This window comes from Sturnus vulgaris, chromosome 20, assembly GCF_052056855.1.
Source record: "Sturnus vulgaris isolate bStuVul1 chromosome 20, bStuVul1.hap1, whole genome shotgun sequence".
Lineage (NCBI taxonomy): Eukaryota > Metazoa > Chordata > Aves > Passeriformes > Sturnidae > Sturnus > Sturnus vulgaris.
This window is the reverse complement of record NC_142262.1, coordinates 3,853,034-3,869,384: the sequence shown is the minus strand read 5'-3', so window position 1 is coordinate 3,869,384 and position 16,351 is coordinate 3,853,034. Positions and strand designations below refer to the sequence as shown.

Genomic DNA, 16,351 nt, shown 5'->3' with positions numbered 1-16,351 from the left:
CGCGCCCCTCGCCCCTGAGGCACCGCTCGGGGCCGAGGGCTCCGCGCTCCCCCCGCCCCGAGTGATCCGCGAGGGCTCCGCGCCCGCAGCAGCCGGGGCATGGTGGGCAGGGTCGCCGTGGCCGCGGCGGCCGGCTCTCCCCTCCTCCCCGGGGATGACGGCGACGTTCAGGTGGGGACGCGGGCCAGGGTTGCACTGTGAGGGCGGAGAGAGGGCGTGCGGCTGGCGGGGTGCGCCCCTTTGGCGGTCGCCCCCTTTGGCGGTCGCCCCCTTTGGCGATCGCCCCCTTTAGCGATCGCCCCTTTGGCGTTCTGCCCTGGCACGGCCCGTCCGCTGTACCCGGGGAGGTGTGAGGGGCCGCCTGTCCCCGGCCCGGGCTCCCCGGCGCTGCTGACGGTCGGCGCAGCCCCGCGGCCCGGGCTGTCATTAAACGCATTCGAGGGGCTTTGGGAAGAGCCGCTTTCTGCTTCAGAGGGTGTGGTTTCAGATGAGTTCATTTTCTGGTAAACTAGGAGTTGTAAAAGTCTTTATGAGCTCTCTTGGAGCTGTAGAAGTAAATGCTCTTTTTTGGTTTGAATCGTTATACGAGATAAGAATTCTCTTGTGTTCACTTTTTTAAATACTCTTAAATGTGCAGTGTCTTCTTAACATAAGTCAGATCTTTACGGTAGGATCAGACTTTTTAAAGTGATGTTGGAATTCCCTCCTAAATGCTCAACAGACACTCTGGGGAGCACCTCAAGGTCGATCATGTGAATTGATGTAGATTTTCAGACTTACAGTATTGTGAAATCTCTGCAGAGCTGATCTGAAGACCTTGTGGTCCCTTTCAGTTTTGACCATCTCAAGGTTTCAGAACAGGATTTTTATTAATCTGAAACAGCAGGATCTTTATTTCAAGCTTAGATGGCCTTTGAAAACACGGAGATATAGTTATGCGTGCACAGTCTGAGCACATTAGCATGAATTTTTGTCTTCTGAAAAAGTTCTATGTAAGTCATCTTATGTTTTAAAAACTAAGATTCATGTTGTACCTTTTACAGCCATGCAAGAAGCGACGAGAGGAAGATGCTTCTGTAAAAACAATCACGAGGTATTTTTCACCATTAGCAAAACCAGTGGATAAAGCATTGTCATCACCGAAATCCAACAATATCTTGGATTATTTTAAAAAGACATCTGCAACTGAGAATGCTGCATTCCCAGTAGGAGCTGGAGAAAATAAAACACTGTTGGATGCTGATGACAAAGAGTGTAAATCATCTTTCAAGCCATCCTTAAAGCGGAAGAGAAAAGGGAAAAAAGTAAATTTAAATAATATGCCAAAAGAAAGGAAAGAATCTGAGTATGACCTTGAAATTGAAATTAGCAGTGATGACAGCAGAGTAGCTACAGGACTGCAACAAGATAGTAATGACTCTATTGCTTCTTGTACTCTAGTAGACAAAAAATGTGCAAGAGAATTAGCAGAAGATGATCAAAGAGAGAACTTCCCAAATGTTGTCCCCTCCAAAAAAAATACAAAAAGCTCTGGCTGTGAAGCAAATGGATCAAAAAATAGGATAAGAAAATCAAGGGAAAGGAAGCACAAAGTAAATATTGATTTGTCTGAAAACTTTTCATTGGAAAACCAGATGAATGAAATGTGTACAAACGAAACTGAAGAGAAGACACATACAGTAGCAGAGTGTGATGCTGCTATTGGTGATTCCAGTTTTGAAGTTCATATGGATGATGGGACATCCCAGGTAAATAATTGTATAATAACAGTGTCATTTGAAGACTTCTTGAGAAGTCAGGGAGAAAATAATGTTGAAGAAGACACAAAATCAGCAATGGACACTTCTGGTACAGCAAATGAAATGGACAAAAGTGATAGTATTAGTGATCCAGAAAAGTGTGAGGAATCCCAACAGCTGCCACTCAGAACAGTGACTGTCCTTGCACAAGTTCATTCCATTCCCCCCAAATTACCTCCCTCACATAAGGAGCAGAAAAGCTCTAGGAAAATAGCTTCCATTTTTTTGAAGCAGAAGGGACGTGCAAGGGAAAAAGAAAGCAGCCCAGCCCTCTTGGACAGTGAGCAAATGGAACAGGTGACTCAGAAAAGAAAGTCCAATGTCGTTATTGAGGAAGAAGAATTGGAGCTGGCTGTTCTGGAGACTGCAGGGTTGGATTCTCTGAGGCCAAAATGTACTCCGGAAGAAAAGCATCAATTTATGAAAGCTTTTAGACAACCAACAGCAGATGTAACAAAAGGTGGAGTTAAAAAGGCACCTGGAAAACAAAAGCAAGCTGCTGCAAAGTCTTCAAAAGAAGAAGAAGGATCTGAAGATGTCGTTCCTTCTAATAAAGAATTAGAAAGCGGGATACCAGAAAATAATGTAGACAAATACACACATTCCAAACCTAAAAGCAATAGAACTAAACCCAGAAGATCTAAGAAGGTTCAGAAAAAAGAAAACAGAAGAAAGAAGGCTTCAGAAACTAAGGAAATTGATGTCTCAAACACCAGCAATTATTCTGGAGAAGAGGATTCAGGTGCTAGTGTTGTTTCTGTGGAAAACACTGTAAATGTAATCATTTCATCAAGTCCAGAAGTGAGTGAGTTAAGGAGGAGCTCAAGGCAGCAGAAAACCAAAACATCAACAAATGTTACTCCTAAAAAGCCCAGGGCTAGAAGTGGCTGTTCTGCAGATGAATTAAGCTCCTGCCCATTAGAGACTTCCACCCCAAAAGCACCCAGACAATCCTGCAAGAAAAGCAGCATGTACCGAGCTGAGGTGATTACTGTGCCCTTTGATGGAAGCAGCCCAATAAGGTAAACCTTTCAAAGTATATTCTACCTTTTTGCACATTAATTGTATGCAAGTATTTTGAAAATAAGACCTAATTATAAATGGATTGTATACCAGAGATGCATGGAAACTGATCATGGTGGGTAAAAATAGAAAGGAACCAAAGCTGACTATAAATTATTAATGTGTTTGTACCAAAGACATCAAAAAAGCCCCCAACCAAACAACAAAAAAACCTCAGCCACCAGTTGGGGAGTTGCTTCTGTTTACAGCACTGTATTTTTAAAGGCTTTTGAAAATGAGATTGAGAGTAACATTTCCCTTTATTAACCATTAATAATTTCCTAATACTTCTTTCCCTAATTAGAATGAGGTTTACACGTATCAAAGCAGCTACAAAATCAAATAAAGCTGAAGCAATGAAAAATGAAGAGTCTCACTCCGGAAACATAAAGGTAATTTATGTAACAATTAGTGTCAGTATTTTGTCATTTCCTATATGGGTATAACTGTGGTATTATCAGTATTGTGTAATAACCTAGTATAATACAATATGACACTTCTGAGCTGCCCTATGGAAAGGGACTATAGTCTGATTTATGATGAAATTTGAGGGAGTTTCTTGTATCTTAGATCTTAAAACATGTTTTATTAGTAAAAATCCATCTTTCATAGTAGAAAAATCCCATAAAATAGCATGTTCCTGTGCTGCAGGTTCTCAGGATGGGATATAGAAACTGGATGTGGTACTTAGTGCCATAGTTTATTTCACACGGTGGTGATTGGCCAGAGGTTGGACTTGATGATCTCAGAGGTTTTTTCCAACCTAAATGATCCAGTGATTTGTGATAGTGTTTGGGCACAGCTCAGGCTTAAGAATATCACTGCCCATATTTTCTTTGTTCCATGAAAAAATTGGGGATCTCCTTGCAGGGCTCTCACTCTCTTTTGAAAATTGTTGGTATCATCTTGGTTTGCTTGTCCTTTCAATTATTTCATTTTCTTTTTGGTACCAATGAAATTTTGTAACAATCACATACTTCAATGAAAGTGAAAAATTATATGCAAAGTACTTAGTGAAGTGAGTGCTATTAATTGCTATTTCGGTTTCTTTGTTTTTTGTTAACAGATACACTCCACTTCTAAAAATATATCCAAAGCAAAGCAGCTGGTTGAAAAAGCCAAGGCTATACAGCAGACCAGATCAAAAGTGAATGAAGACTCAGCAGCTCCTGTGAGGCGCTCGTCTCGACAGCGAGTTCTTGCTGAGAAGAAGAAATTAAAAGAAAGTGAAGTAAGGCTGTACTTTGGGTGGGAATATTTTTATATATTTCTGATTGATATAAGAAACACAAATGATTCCTGTTTGATTCTTTAGAAGAAACGTTTGCAAGCAAAGGTAGATATCTGCAATGTATTGTTAATAAAGGAGGAAGAGTTGGTTTTCCTTTCTTACTTGATTTGCTTTCCCTCTAGGAATCAGTAATAATTGTAGGTTCAAGCATGGATAGTGTCACTACTACAGAGCAGAGTGTGAAGGAAAAGAAGCTTCGAAGCCTAAATGATGTTTTGGGGAAGAAGTCTAAAAACTTGAAGGTTACAAAGAACTCCAATGGTAATTGGGTTTTACTGAATGTGTTTATTTTTTATTACAGAAACATTTTATATTATTGACTGTTGTAAATTTATTTCATAAAGCTGCCTTAGCAGTATATTAATCTTTTCCTCTGATTTATCTTGTATAATATTCCAATATATACCTTCCATTTTTATACTAATTAATAGTGCAGAGGTAATTTACATGTGTTGTTTTCCTTTTTCTTCATTTGGGGAAAACGTTATTTGAAAAATCGTCAATCATATACCATGTTCTGTTGTGTCTCCTTTTTTTCCCTAATGTTAGAAAATAACATCTACACTGAGGAAATAATTAGAAATAAAGCTATAATGAATTTTGTTAAAATACTCAACTTTGCCTTAAGAAAAGGAGATTCCTTGATGATGTTAAATGGAACATACAGGTAGTAAACACAGAAGCAAGGTTAGAGTCTTTTATCAGTGCTATCTAATAATGGGGTTTTTTGCCTTTTTAAAGGGAAACTGAGATGTCCACCTTCCTGCCTAGGCACAAATGCTCAAAACTCTGCAGGTGAACCAATTGTGATCTTTGATGAAAGCAGGTCAGTTGTCAAGAGTGCATAAAAATCAAAATACGTTTCAAGGTTACTTTAACATTCTCTCATTTTACAGATTTAAATACACTTACTGAAATGTGCTATAAATAGTCGTGACTTTTATACTGATTAATATTTTAATCTGCTTGCAAAATTTTAGTAGTGTCTTGTAGAGTTCCTCAACCATTTTAGAACCATATTAGATGTCTGGAAATGTAGTTGATGACTGATTAAAAAGAAATCCCAAGTTGCATATAAAAATACAAAACCAAAGACAATTTTTTTAGACTAAAATTTTTAACACAGAGTTAATTTCAAACTAACTATGTTAAAATTAATTTTAGCAATTTTCACAAACTATTTTTAACTCATTTGGAAGAGAATGTGATTAAATTCAGCCTTGCACAGCTGGAAGTTCTACTAATTCTATATTTTTTTTCTTTCTTTTTCTTTTCTGTTTTCATTAAAGCCAAGATGCATCTGAAAATTCTCAAGATGATGATCCATTCAGAGCAAAACGTGAATTCCTGATGAGTGGATTGCCAGAATCACTGAAAAGGCAGATTGCAAAGAAGGCAGCAGCAATGGAAGCATACTCTCTTGCAAGTTCCTGTTTTAAGACTGTAGTCCATGTGCAGCAGAAGGATGATTGTAAGCTTTTGTTAAGCTTTTGAGTGTTGTTTAAACGTACATAATAATTTCTGAGGAATTTGTGCAGAAAAGATAAAATTTGAACAGCTTAGGATTGGAATAGGTGGGAGTTTCCTCTTGTTTTGTATCTCAGTAAGAGAACAAAATTTAGAAGCTTCCAGTGAGATGTTTTTGCATACAAAATTTATAAATTAAATTGATGCTAAAGTAGTCTATACATGCATGGGTAAAGATGAAAAATTCGTAATATTTAGTCAAAAAAGTTGGTCTGTTAAGTTCCCATTTGGAAAATAAAGATTGTGTTGGACTGATATGGGCAGAAACCATTTCCCTCTGACAAAGCAAAAGACTTCACAAAAGAGACAAGACCACCCCATTTCTTTTCCCCAGAATAGAAATTAACTCTTTTGTTTCTGTGGGGGTTCTTTTGTAGGTTCTCCAATGTGGAAATTGCAATCACCATCATGTCCTCTGTTAACTAAGCTGAGGGAACTGACTACTGAAGTCACCAACATCACAAAAATCACTCTCTCACTTGGTGAATTTTCCACAGTGAATTCAAAACAAACTGAAAATTGTTTTGCACCTGCGGTTAGTAGTTTAAAATTCAAATTGTTTTTATATTTGTTTGGAGTTGTGTTTTTAATAAATCTTCTTGTTTGAATTTGTTTCAATCCCATAATTTGGGGTTTTTTTTAATTTCTCTGAGTGTGAGTTACCCATTTTGCATCTTACCATTAGACACTTCTCATCAGTTCTGAACAGTTTCTGTTAATCTCTGAATTTAAGAAGATACTACCAGTTTAAATTATGCAAAGCATTCTGTGTAAAGTTTTTGAGTAATTCTGTGTGTGTGTATTCCAGCTTTCAGGCCACCGACCAGCTTTTCGTGATGCATTCAAGAAGGATTTACTAGATGAGATCGTGGCTTCTAATTCTCAGTTTCCAGTGAGAAAATACTACTCCAGGTTCCTGAAAAAGCAAACAGAACGGTTGGCATTGGAAAACAGTTCACAAGGTTAGGGATCTATGTTGGGAGAAAACCACCCTCGCTCTCTCTGGCATTAAAAAACAACTGGGAATTATTAAAAATTCATTACTGAAGGAATACTGTTGTTGGAAATAAATTGATCCTCACATTTAGGTTATTTTTACCAAATTCTTCAAATGTGGCTTAAGCAAATGTACAGTAGTAATGGACATAGCCTGAAATTTTAAATGAATGCACTTTTTTTTTTTCCTAGAAAGCAGAGATGGCACTGCAAATCTTGATGTAATTGAGAAACCTCCTGACAACTGGAAGGAAACAAAGAGGAAAAGGAAAGAAACAGAAGACCGTAAATCAAAAAGAAGAAAACAACTTGAAGGTACAGGGACTGAAATGAAATCAAAAGTTGCCAGGAAACTTATTCCTCCCATATCTGGAGAAAAACAGGCAGAGACAGGACAAGCCACACACTTGGGAAAAAACAAGACCCAGAAACCAGATAGTGTAACAGAGGCCACTGGGTGTTTATCAGATCCAAGTGCACTTTCAGGTAATTGCATTTCCTGTCTCATTTTAATCTTTGCATTAAGGAAGTGTCTGTGTGATGTATGTCATCTTTCCACTGTGATGCAAAAATCATATCTAGTCCTAATACTCTGCTAGATTTGATCAATTCTATTGCATGAAGAACTGTTTAAAAATGGACAATATTTTTTCTGTAGGTGTGGAAAAAGAAGACATGCTCTGGACAGAAAAATACCAGCCCCAAGATTCCAGTGAACTTGTAGGGAACAAGAAAGAAATTGAAAGGCTGCACAGGTCAGAAGTTGGAACATGGATCCATTCCTAAAATAACTCAAAACCTCATGTTACTTGATAATGCTCAAGTACTGAGAGGGCAGTACTTGTCTGTACTTCCCTACAAGCATCCTGATCCTTGCTGTGCTGTCTGCTTTTGACAGGAATTCAGCACTGAAGTCCCCCTAACACATCATGCTTTCAGTTAAATTTTCTGTGTGGGCTGAAGTTACTGGTGTGGCTCTTACACAGAATTTAAAGATCCATCTGACAAAACAACACTGAATTATGAGTGAATAAGTGGTTCATCAAATGACTTGTTTTTATGCCAATCAGCTAACAGAATGGAGAATGAAAAAGGAAACCTTTTCTACAAATAATCAAATCCTAAGCACTTTTTTGCTTTTATCTGAAAGGACTTGATAGGTTTCTATGGGGTAACAAGTGGCTGATGTCCCTTTGTTTTACGTTCTGCCCCATCTTGGTTCACTTAATTCACCAGCAATTCTTATTCTTGTTTTTTTCCTTCCTTCCTTTTGTAGTTGGTTACAAGAATGGAAAAAGAGAGCTGATTTGGAAGAAAAACGAAATCAGAAAAGAGAAAAGGAGGACAAAGAGCAAGAAGGTACTGATAGAATTAATATAGCATCTCTTTTGTTAAAAGTTGGCAAAAAATAACAGTAATCCTTTCTTTTCTTTTTAATAAATAATACAGATTCTTTAAGCAGCCTTGACTTTAAAGATGGTAAATCTGATACTGAGGAAGAGACAACCCTTTGCAATACAGTTCTGATAACTGGCCCACCAGGAGTGGGGAAAACTGCTGCAGTGTATGCTTGTGCTCAGGAGCTTGGGTTTAAGGTTTGTGGAGTTCTTTCTTTTCTCAGTGCATTTTTGGTATTTATAACTAATGATACAAAAGCATTTATAATACAAGATATCTACAATTTAATTTTCTTCCTTTTTTTTTTTTTTTTGGTAAATTAAATACCATTGCAGATATTTGAAGTCAATGCCTCTTGCCAGCGCAGTGGGAGACAGATTCTGTCCCAGCTGAAAGAAGCTACTCAGTCTCATCAAGTGGACAAAAAAGGTGTGAATGCACACAAGCCTTGCTTTTTTAACAGTTGTAGCACTGCTAAGTCACCAAGTAAGTGTCCTGGTTCTTATCTGGTGTTCTTTGTTTGGTCTGAATTATGGGGTGGGTTTTATGGAGGGGAGGAGGTTGTTAAAGACTGAATTCCCTAAACAAATTTTAGATACCAGTTGTTTTTAAAAAGATAGCAGATTTAGCTTAGCTAGCCATAATAGTAAGAACTGGTCTGTTGGTTAACACAACTACAGACCAAATTAAATAATGACTTTATTAAAATACTGACTCTTGATTATGTTATTTCTGCAGTGGTGGAGCAAGTGCTGTAGCATTTGAATAGAAAGTTGAACAGAAAGCTTTTCCTATAACAAGAGAAAAGGAAAACAAGCAAAAATCAGCACAGTAAACCTGTCATTTACCATAGATTAAAAAATGGGTTTTACTTTAAATTTGTCTGAGAGATATCAGACATTATATCTTCAGATTAAGTTTAATATAAAACATACCTTGCAGAAAAAATGTATTCTCCAAAGAAAGTTATTTCTCCAAGAAAACCACCACTGTCACCAAAAGGATTAAAACGAAGCTTGCCTTTTAAAACACTTGCAAACTACTTCAAAATTTCTGCCAAATGTAAAGGTATTGATGGAGAAGCAACATCTGAAGAAAAAAATGGAGGTAGGTATTCCTCTTTAATAATTAATTACCTTTGGAGATAGAAATGCTACACCATGTATGTGGAGCTGGGTGGAGAAAAGAACAGATTCTCTTTGATACAAGGCATTTGATACATGGGGGATTTTTGAAGCCAGTACCTGGAAAGCATTAAATGGTTTCATTCCTCCTTCCTGCTCAATTATTCATCCATCTGCAGGAAATACTCAGAATTCACTGGAAGTAAAGAAAGATGCTCAAATTAAGTCAATAAACAAAGAAGAAGGAGGAGAACTCAACAGGAAAAGTGCAACATCTCTCATTCTTTTTGAAGAGGTAAAATTCACGTGAAATGTATTGTGACTGGGCTCACATCTTGTAACTACTGCTCAAGCCATTGGTACTATGTTTTCTGTAGGTGGATATAATATTTGATGAAGATGCAGGATTTCTAAATGCAATAAAGACATTCATGGCAACTGCAAAGAGACCTGTAATTCTTACCACCAATGGTGAGTAGTGTTTGTAACAGTAATTAAGCTTTACAGACAGAAGAGCCACTTTTTTTAGAGGCTGTAAATGGTGATGGTTGAATACTGCTCCTAAATGCAAAATTAAATTAGTGGAGACTGTAAAGCAATTATTTGAGTGTTTGAATAAAGGTACTGGCTGCTCTAATCTAAGAAAATAACTAGGTTTGAACATAATGTCATGACAGTTCACTGATCTTTCCATAGATCCAACATTCAGCTTAATGTTTGATGGCTATTTTGAAGAGATCAACTTTAAAACCCCTTCCCTGGTAAGTCTGTGTCTGGAAATGCAAGTACATCTAAACAAGTAATTGTCATCTGATTTCAGTTTGAAATTTAAATGTCAGAGTAGGTTTATATATTTCTGATGTAACATATTTGTTTGATCAGAGACAGGCGTGGCTTTGGGGTTTATGTAAGGATGTGTAAGATGTATTCATCTTTACATGTAGAAACTGTTTAACTAGCATGGAAGATTTCCAAACAATTTAGTGGTAATGACAATTACATTAAAAACATCACTTAATCACTTCATTTAGTTTTTAGAATATAGTTAGATAAATATCTAATAGCTCTGATCTGAAGGTTGGTTATTCCAGTACTGGTTCATTAATTAAAAAGTATAGGAGTAGTTTTATAAATATTATGGGTTATTCCTTTAATGTAAACATCAGTGTACTGTGTTGCAAATAATTTTATTTGCAGCTGTGTATTAGGTGAAAAACCTAAATAAATGAAAATCAGATGGACTTAATTATTGAGAAGGGGTAATTTCTTAATGTGAAACTGAAAACACTGGGCTTCCAGGTAATTGCAGAGTTAAAAGAAAGAATGCAAGAAAAACCTTAAAAATGAATACAGTTCAGTAAAAGCTGATCACTGGTGATGAGAAACCAGGTGTAGGTAGCCTCAGGACCATGAGCAGAATATGTTTGTGTGTTTGTTTTTAATCAGCTGAACTTAATTCTCTGACATAGGCTACAGAAATTGGATTGTTTGCTTTTCTTTACAGGTTTTAATCTAACAGTAGTCTAATTTAATAAATTAATCTTCTGTATTAAAAGGCAAAATGTATTGCAAGCATAAATAGAATAATATGGTCTTGTGTGACTTCCTGCAGTGTGATTGGCAGGAGTAGTTTCAGTGGCCTGTGTTTAACTCTTGTTTTAACTCTTGTTTAGATAAACTCTGTGAGCTACCTCCAAGCTCTGTGCCTGGCTGAGAACCTACGGACAGATGTGAAAGACTTGGCTGCTCTCCTGACCACAAATAACTGTGATATCAGACAAAGTGTTCTGTACTTACAGTTCTGGGTTAGAAGTGGAGGTGGATGTTTGAAAGAGAAGTGTTTGGCACCTCATGGTATGTTGATTTAATTCAATCTCTAAAGAAATCCATCTAAATATGAATTTGACTAAATTGAAGAATCCTTAGACATGTATGAAATAAATGGTAACTTCTTGTAAGACTCCTAAATATTGGGCGGTGGGGGCTTCTAATATTTTTAGCTACTTCAAAGCTTTGTATTAATGCATAAGGAACTAAATATTGAGGGTTTTATTTTCTGTCATGATGGTACTTACACTCTCCCTTTCATGTTCTGAGTAGCAAAACTGGACAAAGAAGGGAACCAGTAGTAATTTTCCTCCGAGTTTGCAGTTCTTTATCCATGTAGCTGGGTTGTAGGCAATTCACCTAGAAGAAGCAGAGCTGAAAAAGGGGTAAAAATGGGACAGCTGGCAAGCAGGCAAGGGTAGGAACTTGATCCCAAAGGATTCAGGAAGAGTTTAGGGGTGTGAGGGAGTGACAGGGAGACATCTGAGGCCCAGCCTCCTTCAAGGGTTACTTGGGAAGCAGGAGAGCAGGTTGGTAACACTGACAGCAGTGATGTGGGCATGAGGATGTCTCATTTCAGCTGCTCTGTTCTCCAGCACCACAGCAAGGGGTGACAGTTAGAGCATCCAGGAATTGAGGCAAAAAGGTGGAAAATGAATTTCATGATGCAGTTGTTCCCTTTCAAGTAAAGCCTGTTATCTCTGTGCAGGAGCAGAAGAGACAAGGAAGGCAGATAATGTCATTCATCATGCAAAGTCTAACGATTCCATGGTGGATTTTTCTCAAGATGAGCATGCACATCTTCAGGACTTTCCAAAATGTGATACAGGCTGTATAGAGACATTGCTTGGCCTTAAGAACATCCTGTTGCCTTCAGAAGATTTGTTTACATTTCTTAAGGTAATTTTGTATTTGACTTGATAGTACTTTGAATGATTGCCAGACAATGGAGTGTAACCATTACTAGCAATAGCATCATCTTAGAAGCAAATCTCTGAAAAAGTTTGTTGAAATTATAGAATTCCATGCTTACTAAATACAATCTGAACTGGGGTGGTCTCCTGCAAGCAAAACAGTCCCTCACCTCATAAGCACAAAGCCAGGAGTGTGAGATTTTCTGTAATAACTTTTTTATTTTAAAAAATGTATTTTAATATATTGATAAAGATTTAATTGTTATTATTTTACAGCACAAAATCACAACCATGGAGGAATGGAATAAATTGATGCAGCTTCTCACAGAATTCCAGATGAAGCATGTGGATTTTGTATATAGTAATCTTGAACTTATTCTTCCTTTACCAGTGCAAGTTCAGCCTGAAGCCTCAAAGTCTATCCTTGAAAGGACTACTATAGGTTCTTCAAAAGACAAATCTACTAAGAGCTCTTGCTCTGGGAAGAGTAGCCCTGGAAAAAGGTCTAAAAAGACAAAGGCTCAGAAAAGGCTTGAGATATTGGATGATAGTGATTTATTTGATTCTGAGCTGAACTATTCAGCTGAATTCATAACTTTGCCATCTGACAGTCCTAAATCGTGTTCTGAAATAAATAAAAAGGAATCAAAATTGTTGGTGCATAAAGAACGAAAAGAAGTTAAAACTAAAACCTCAGCAAATGGAAAAAGATGTGCAGTTGTTTTTCAGTGTCTGAATTCACTGACTGAGTTCGTGGAAAACATGTCCTTCCTGGATTGCTGTGTAAACACTAACACCAGGGAACCGCTGGAGTTTTCTAAAAGTGAAGAATTTCACTGGACAAATGCCAAAATCAGAAATGGTCTTTGTGATGAGTTCAGTATAGAAAACACTGATTGGTGGAGTTCCCAGAGCTGCAGTGAAATAAAGGCAGCTATTGAAGCACTCAGCTTCACCAAAAGTTCTGTTAATATTTCACAAAGCTTGGAATCCTTTTTGAGTACCAGTAAAACACCTGAAAGTGATCAGCTGAAGGGACTTACTCTTCCCATCTCAAACACGAGGAATTGCATATCCTTCAGTCAGGCAGCTGATTCAAGGTAAGGCTTTGTTAATATTTCTGGAGTAGAATGCAGTTATTTGTCAGGAAGAACATTTCACAGGGTGTAGGACTGTTTCAGATTTGATGTGTACACATTCATACCACTATGACAAGAGCATTGGCCAAACAAACTCATGTTTGTGTCCAAGTGCAGCTTTGTGATGCTGTGTAAGCAGCACAGAATTAGAAGCTGCAGATGTCTGATCCATTGGGATGTAGTTCTGGACATCAATTTAATGGAGTTTAAAACCAGTGGCTTTGATCCTAAAGAAATAAAATCATCACTGCACATTCTTGAATAAGAAACAATAAAGCTTCATTCTCTGTTTTAGCACTCACAAAAAGGCACAGAAGAGGCTGGCTGTCATCAAGACTGTATTTTCCAGAAGTCCTTTAAACCTGGGCAATAAGCAAGCCAGTACCCTTGAATACCTCCCCACTCTCCGCAGTATTTGCAGGTCTGAGAAGCTTAAAGAGCAAGGGAAGACCAAAAGAAGGTGAGTTTGGGTTTTCCTAAATCTTGCTACATTTCAATATAGAAGGTAGTTAAGGATTTTAATAAAATATTTTGTAAAATAATTCTGGGCAAAGAAGGTGGACATCTGTCTCTCAAAATAATAAAAGTGTTGCCTTATATTTGGAAATAACTTTGTTTCATTAACAATCTTTTCTACTTTTTTTTTAATAGGTTCTTGCATTATCTTGAAGGGATTCATCTTGAAATACCCAGACAAATGATAAATAGTCTGTCTTTGGACTTCCCTTAAAACTGCCAACACCAGAAATACTTTAATACTTTGTGCCTAATGGTGATATTCTCACCAGAGTTTGTTTGGTTATTTTTTAATTACCACATTCTTGTATATTCAGAGCCATTTGTATATTAAATTTTTATAAGTATTTAAAATAATGTATATATCTATTGTCATTATACTGCTCTCCACAGCTGAAATGTGGGTTTGTTTGGTGCTTGTCCAGTAAGGGCATTCATAATATTAAATGCACAGACTATTCAGTGGGGACTTCATGTTCTTTCTCTCTAATTTATGGATCAGATAGCAGGGAGTCCTTTTTTAACAACCAACTGTCACAACTTCCACAGCAAAGTTACTGTTTTCTGAGGAGACTGTTTTGTTCAAATAAGTTTGTTTCTGAATGTGCAGTTAAAGTGATAAATCAAGGTGGGAGGGGGCACAGAGAGGATGCAGCAAGTCCTCCAAAGTCTAAATGACTAAAATAAACTCTTCACTGTGACCACAGGGAACAAAATCCTTACAAAGCACTATGCCTCAATGTATATATGTTTGTATACATTCCTTTCATTGTTTACAGCTGTCAGATCTGCATTTAATCTCCTTAAAAGATAGAGAAATTATTACTGTAGCTCAACATGGTCTCAAAAGATTTAGGCAAGATTTTGTAAATAACAATTATCCCAGTGTTACTTTGGGTACAGGAATATTTAACTACTTCTAGTCTTGTATATTGTGTTCTATTCTTAAGCTTCATTTTTTGTATTTGACAAGACTTCAGCCTGATTATTTGTGATAGAATCTGGTTTTATACGACAATAAATTTGTGAGATTTTGCTACAATCTCAACGTTTCTGTTGCATGAAAGGTAAAACTCCTGAAACATAACTTTTAAGGGATTTTAGAATTGGAATTAGTTCAACCATGTACTTTCCTGCCTTTTCTTTGCAGTTGGACTGTTCCTGTTCCTCAAACTGAGTCAGACTGCTGCCATGCAGTGGTGCTCCACTTTTACCTCACTGCCTCTGTAAAAATAAGGAAGGCCATTTGGTAGTTCTGGTCTCACCTTACATTTTTCATGTCTTAAAGATGTTCAGGAATTAGAAATATTTATGGAAACAGTGAATTATTTTAAGCTTCTGCATTGTAGATCATCTTTATAGTTTACTCTTTCCATAATCCAGAATTATCAAAAAGTTCAAGTGGTGGCTGTTAAAATCTTCGTGGCTTGATTTTTTTTATATCAACAGTCTGTGCTTCTCCTGTATGATTTGTAAAAATAAATAAATACACATTTTAAAATTTTTTAAAATTGTAAAGTAAAAGTGTATCTGTTCACTGCTTTATAAAGACACTATCAATCTAAGTTACAGTGAGGACCTACATAAATCAGAAACAAGTCCTATTAAATAGTAATATTAAAGGAAATTCAGGGGTAATTTGAAGACCCAAATTGGAAAGCAGTGAGAGACAATTTACTTTCTTTTGAAGTTAGCTCTATGGTTTTAATAACTGCTTTAAGAAGTTTACAGAATCTGCTGTGGTGTCCACAAGGTAAGGTAGAATTCAAGTATTTCCCTTCTTGATCAGATACTTACCACATGAAATCACCCCAAACTACTCTGAATGAAAGATAATCTGCGTGTGATGATTTGAGTTCTGATAAATTAGCACCTTTGGATTTTTATGCATCAAGTATGAGCATCTTTTGTGTGCTAAAATCAAGTTTCTAGGAGGAAAAGTGTCTTTTGAGGAAAAGTGACCTGGGGCTGGTTTTGATTAACTCTGCTTAGAAGGAAATGCTTCACAAACTCCATTATAGTACTGTGAAATTTGCCTGCTTTTGATGCAAAATATTTTCCTGCAATAGTTTGGCCCCTGGTTAGTCCTTTATATACTGCCCCTCCAGCTAACTTCTGTGTCTTGAAATCAGAAGTAAAAACAAACCTGGAGTTTCACAATGACTCTCCCATTTAAGCAACAGTTATTAGTAGGTGTACAGCAACTTAAAACCAACAACCTTGTTATTCTTGGGGAATTCTCAACCAAGTTTCAAGCTTTTCTTTCTCTTTCCTGTCATTCCAATATTGCTTTCCAGAATGTAAATGAGGATGACATTCTACCATCCCAAGAATAAAATAGAAAAAAGCAGTTATGGTTGTAAGAATGAGCCAAAGGCTTAGACTGTGTTAATGCTACTGGAGAGTCAAGGTGGGAGGAGGGAAGACTTCAAGAGCAAGACTATCTCAAACCTTTGTAAAAGATAGATATAAATAACCACTCCCCAAATGTCATACAAAATGTTCCTTTTATTCCACAGGAGTTGTAAGGACACTAAAATTAAGCTAGCAAAAAGCTTTGGTGTATGGCTTGCAAGATTACCAGGGGAAAATTAAATCCAGGTTTACATTCCAGTATGCAGTTCCTAGAGGGTGAGTGCTGAAAAGAGATTCTATGTAGGTAGTTGAACAACTTTTCAGATATTGTGCAGCTGTGTATTTCATAGCTTCACAATAGTTATAAATAAATAAAAGATATAATACTATTTAGTACCTAGAA

The 16,351-nt window shown here is 37.0% G+C and overlaps 1 protein-coding gene across 1 annotated transcript; it reads left to right on the top strand.

Moving 5' to 3' along the window:
• The first annotated feature begins 61 nt into the window (after positions 1-61).
• On the top strand, positions 62-15,104 carry ATAD5 (ATPase family AAA domain containing 5). The gene is made up of 23 exons (XM_088176416.1): positions 62-171; positions 1,044-2,821; positions 3,166-3,253; positions 3,928-4,092; positions 4,275-4,413; positions 4,894-4,978; positions 5,442-5,623; positions 6,057-6,214; positions 6,488-6,641; positions 6,868-7,161; positions 7,334-7,430; positions 7,952-8,034; positions 8,125-8,270; positions 8,409-8,559; positions 9,016-9,180; positions 9,377-9,492; positions 9,575-9,668; positions 9,894-9,958; positions 10,871-11,051; positions 11,734-11,924; positions 12,215-13,038; positions 13,373-13,537; positions 13,729-15,104. Exons 1-23 carry the CDS (start codon positions 100-102, stop codon positions 13,805-13,807), a joined length of 5,472 nt encoding a protein of 1,823 aa, XP_088032542.1. The 5' UTR covers positions 62-99; the 3' UTR covers positions 13,808-15,104.
• Positions 15,105-16,351: the final 1,247 nt, after the last annotated feature.

What these genes read in the sequence shown, in the direction of transcription:
- ATAD5 (XM_088176416.1), top strand. Translation starts at nt 100, where the DNA reads ATGGTGGGCAGGGTCGCCGTGGCCGCGGCGGCCGGCTCTCCCCTCCTC. An exon ending in TGTGCAGCAGAAGGATGATT is followed by an intron (nt 5,624 to 6,056) that starts GTAAGCTTTTGT and finishes GTTCTTTTGTAG; the next exon opens with GTTCTCCAATGTGGAAATTG. An exon ending in AGTCAGGCAGCTGATTCAAG is followed by an intron (nt 13,039 to 13,372) that starts GTAAGGCTTTGT and finishes TCTCTGTTTTAG; the next exon opens with CACTCACAAAAAGGCACAGA.